The 4,984-nt window shown below is 47.5% G+C and overlaps 1 protein-coding gene across 1 annotated transcript in view; it reads right to left on the reverse strand.

Moving 5' to 3' along the window:
- The window catches only part of WNT3A (Wnt family member 3A), a 38,727-nt gene that overhangs the window by 19,955 nt on the left and 13,788 nt on the right, over positions 1–4,984 (reverse strand). The window contains exon 2 of the mRNA XM_011371942.1: positions 3,718–3,959. Coding sequence (XP_011370244.1) covers positions 3,718–3,959 — 242 coding nt within the window. The remainder of the gene's footprint in view (positions 1–3,717; positions 3,960–4,984) is intronic.

Raw genomic sequence — 4,984 nt, forward strand, 5'->3', positions numbered from 1 at the left:
AAAGAAGTGCAAGACTTGTACACTGAACATAATAAAACATCATTGAAAGAAATTAAAGAAGACCTAAATAAATAGAAAGACATCCCATGATTATGGATCAGGAGACAATATTGTAAAGATGGCAATACTCCTAAAATTGATCTACAGATTCAATGCGAGCCCTAAAATCCCAAGCTTATTGCAGAAATTGGCAAGCTGATCCTAATATTCATATGGGATGGTAAGGAGGCCCCAAATAGCCAAAACAAGCCCAGAAAAACAGAAGAGTTGGAAGACTCACACTTCCCAATTTCAAAATTTCCTGCAGGACCATGGTAATCCAGACAGCATGGCATGGGCCCCAGTGGGATGCATATGTGGGCCAATTGGATAGAATAGAGCCCAGAAATAAACCCACACTTCCCTCCCTGGCTTCCAGGTGGGGCCCAACTCCATTCAAGACAGCCTTCATCCACCACTGGATGGCAGCCTTCACAGGTAGTAAAGGCTTCTGCCTTCTTCCCAAACTCCTGCTCTCTTTATCTCATCTGGGGGAGTGGGAACCCTAGGCACCCCCATGTAGGCTCTGCAACCAGGTACCCAGATGGCACCGGGGCCCTGTCTGGGGCCTCCTGACCATGGCGCAAGTGCTAAACATGCCTCCCTGCCCCACACACCACTAGTCAAGGCACAGCATGGAACCCACATAGGCAGCAACTGCACGATATACATGTTTGCTCACATATGCACATACACATGCTCATGCACACACATGTGCACAGACATACAGCACAATGCACACATGCACACTTGTACACATGGGATACACATATGCATGAACACACAACACACCACAAATGTACACATCACACATGTATACGCACACACTGAACATGTAATACACATAAACATCACACATGTACACAACACACACGTACACATACTATGCAGATGTTCAAACATGGGCACACAGTACACACAGAGTCATACACACCCATGCACGTGCACAGCACATACATGTATGCACACATGCACCACACACTCACACAGGTACAGACACACATGTACCTATATTCTCACACACATGCACATGCATGCACACACACACTCACACACGCATGTCCCCACACATCTGATATGCCACATTGCCCTGTGGACCTAACTCCATCTACACACAGCAGTGGCCATCCCTGTGGGGAGCTGCTATGTAATTAACCTAACCAGTAGCTCTGTGAAGTTGGCCGAGTAGCAATTATCCTCCCATTTTATAGACGGGGATACTGACACTCCAGGAAGTGAACTGGCTTGCCAGTCAAGGTCACGTGGTACAACCATCCCTGCTCCAGAGAACACAGGCTCACCTGGGGGGAAGGGTCATGATCACTTGACACTGGAGAGTCCTAGGCCCTTGAATAAACACCGTCAGGCCCCACCAGCCCTCAAGGCAACACTCAGCGGCACTCTCAGGACCCCTTTTCAGCTGGCCCCGCCCCTGGCACACCTGTAGTCCTGGGATCTGGTGTAGCTTCCTCCCAGATGTCTCTTGTTCTCTTTTCTTCCTCTGCATTCTGGAGGCAGCTATACCAGTGCATATCCTATTCTTCATGCTCATCTCCCCAGGTGACCTTGACATGCCATCAAGGACTGGGGTTTGTTTGTGTCCCCTACCCTAGGTAGGGCCTTCAAACTGCCTCACCAACAAATGTGGCTCTGCATGGCCCCTGAGACTAGGTCTCAGAAGGCAGTACGAAGTGACATCGGTGAAATGGCAGAGTAGGGAGCATCAAGGGCCTGTCCATCCACAGAAACATGGAAAAATATCGAGCAAAAACTATTAGAACCAACATCATCAGAACTGGGTTTCCACATACAAAAGAATGAAGTTGGACCTTAACCTCACACCATATACAGAAATTAAATGTAAGATTAAATGTAAGAGATAAAACTGCAACTCTTGGAAGAAAACATAGGAGTAAATCTTTGTAATCTTAGATTAGGCAATGCTTACTTTGATATGACATTTAAATAGATCAATTGGACTTCACCAAAATTTAAAACTTTTGTGCATCAAAGGACACTGTCACAAAGGTGAAAAGACAAGGGGGGAGGTAGACAGGGTAAAGTGGGTAAATTATAGGGGTTAGAGGGAGGGTGAAGTGAATAAAGGGGATCAAATATATGGTAGCTGAAGGAAACTGGACTTTGGGTGGTAAACACACAATAGAATATACAGATGTCAAATGATAATGTACACCTGAAAATTATATAATTGTATTAACCAATGTTACCCCAATAAACTTAATTTTAAAAAAGAGGGAACCAATCAAATGGGAGAAGGAAAAAGAAAAGAAAAGATAACCTACAAAATGGGAGAAAATATTTGCAAATTGTATATCTGACGAGATTCTAGAATATATGAATAACTCTAACAACTCAACAACCAAAAGACAAACAACCCAATTAAAAACTGGGCAAAGAATTAGAATAGACATTTCTCCAAAGAAGACATATGATGTCCAATAATCCCATAATAGGATGCTCAGCATCATTAGCCATCCAGGGAATTGTGAATAAAAACTAGAACAAGATACTATTTTGAATCTACTGGAATGGCTAAAGAAAAAAACAGAGAATAACAAGTATTGACAAAGATGTAGAAAAAAATCGGAACCCTCCTGCATTGTGGGTGGGAATGTAAAATGGTGCAGTTGCTGTAGAAAACAGTATTGTGGTTCCTCAGAAACTTAAACATGGAATTATCCTGAGGCTGAACAATTTTACTCGTCCATTCCAAAAGATCTGAAGACAGACATTTAAATAGATACTTGTCCAAAAATGTCCATAGCAGCACTATTCATGATGGCCAAAGGTGTAAATAACTTTAATGTTTATAATGATAAATGGATAATAAAATGTAGCGTATTCATACAATAGAATATTATTCATTCATGAAAAGGAATGAAGTGCTAGAACATGCTACAGTGTGGATGAATCTTGAGAACATTCTGCTAAGTGAAAGAGGTCTCTCTCTCTCCACCTCCCTCCCTCCCCACTTGCACGTGGGTCCCAGCAACCATGTCTAAGGGAGCACAGGCTACGACGTGTTGAGGCCACTTGTGGGTATTCCTGCTGACAGCAGCATTGGCTGCCAGATGGAGAGAAAGGGATGGCTGAGGGGCAGAGATTAATCCTGCCTGCAGGTGCTGCAGTCTGATCTGTCAGGACCTATGACACATCATCATTGTTTAAACCATGACGTTTTGTGAAAATTTGCTCTTCACCAAAAGTTAACCAACATCCAGCCAATCTCATCTCCCTCTCCTTCCCCAAATAACCCCTGGCTCCAGGACCCTGGATAGCTTTCGCCATGTGCCTCTTGGCCCCCCAACTCTTTCTCTTCCTGAGTGTGGGTTTTGTTTTTGTTTTTTGTTTTTGTTGTGTGTGTTTTCTTTCCAAGATTTGCCTGCAGTGTCCCCCTAGAACCATGCAATTTCTTTTTGGGGAAAGGAAGCAGGAAGCATTTGCACGATTCAATGTCCTTCCCAAGCTCCAGGAGGCTCCCAGATCCAGTGACCACGGGAAGGACCCACGTCAGAGACGCCAACGTTGCCAGGTCTGTGCAGCACTACCCACACACTCCGCTCCCATGCCCGGGGACAGGTACGACACCAAGGCAGAGCCGGGCACCTGGCTTGGGCCTGCTGCACCCATAGGCTGCCACCTCCCCGGAAGGCGTACCTTTGTCCAGCACGGGGCCGAAGATGGCCAGGCTGTTGTTGACGGTGGTACAGTTCCACCGGCGACCGCGGAACTGGTGCTGGCACTCCTGGATGCTGACCCGGAGGCCTTCTGCCACGCTGGGCATGATCTCGACGTAGTTTCGGCAGAAGCGCAGCTGCTTGGGGACCAGGCCCGGGATGCTGGCACAGAGGATGGGCTGCATGCCCAGAGATGAATACTGGGGCCCAACAGCCAGGGACCTGGGGAGGAGGGCAAGGAGGCCTGCTTAGTGGGAGTGCGGCCCACCACCAGTTCTCACTCTCCACGGGTGCCTATAGATTTAAATTAAGTAAAATGACATTAAAATGGAGAAAATTTCAGTTTTTCAGTGGTACCAGCCACATGTGGCCTGAGGTTACTATGATGGAGAGTTAGATATGGGACAGTTCAGTCACTATGGACCACAGTGGGCGAGAGTGACAGAGTGCTCTGTGTTTGATGGAGGTATTGATTACACACACGTTTCTGTGTCAGAACTGATTAAACTGTGTCTGTTTTACTGTATGTAATTGCACCTCGATTTCAACCACCACCAGGCCCGCTTGGCAGAATAAGAGAGAGAGAGCTTCCCTCATCTGGCAGGCAGGTGATGCATAGTCCTGCCACCTGTAGACGTGTTCATATCTGCAGCAGGTCCCCCACTAGCCTGCGTCCTGTGGATGTGTCCATCTCCACAGTGGGTGCTCCGTGGTACTGCCACTTGTTAGATGTGACAATCTCCGCAGTGGCTGGTAGCTCCTGTAGGCAGAGTTCTGCCTAATTCTTCTGCATCTCAGCACCTCCTTCACCAGGTGTGGATGTTCCATGCGAATGATTGCATGGCCATTGTTGCTTTTTTGTGCCTGGCTGTACAATCTTATCTTCCATCCACTGCTGATATCACAGAAGGTCTGCTGGGTCTCTGGAAAGGTACAGTGGAGACCCTCAGTGTGGTGGGGGAGGCCCTGGATCCAAAAGGACCGCTGGGTGGGTGGTTCTAGTGGACCAGCATCTGTGGCTTCTAAACACAATGTCCCCAGAGATCTGCTGGCTGTTAGCACAGAGGTGCCAACACTCACTCAGGCCATGGTCCGTTTGCGCTATCCCCTCCCTCCTCGGGGAACCTGTCCCCTCCTTCTTCTGGGCTGCCCGTTGCGGGGCGTACAGGCTCAGATCCAGAGCCATCCTGGGCCCTCGCTGTAGCTTGCTAGCTGGGCTCCAGATGGGGAGGCCTGTCTCTCCTTCC

This window comes from Pteropus vampyrus, unplaced genomic scaffold (assembly GCF_000151845.1).
Source record: "Pteropus vampyrus isolate Shadow unplaced genomic scaffold, Pvam_2.0 Scaffold197, whole genome shotgun sequence".
Lineage (NCBI taxonomy): Eukaryota > Metazoa > Chordata > Mammalia > Chiroptera > Pteropodidae > Pteropus > Pteropus vampyrus.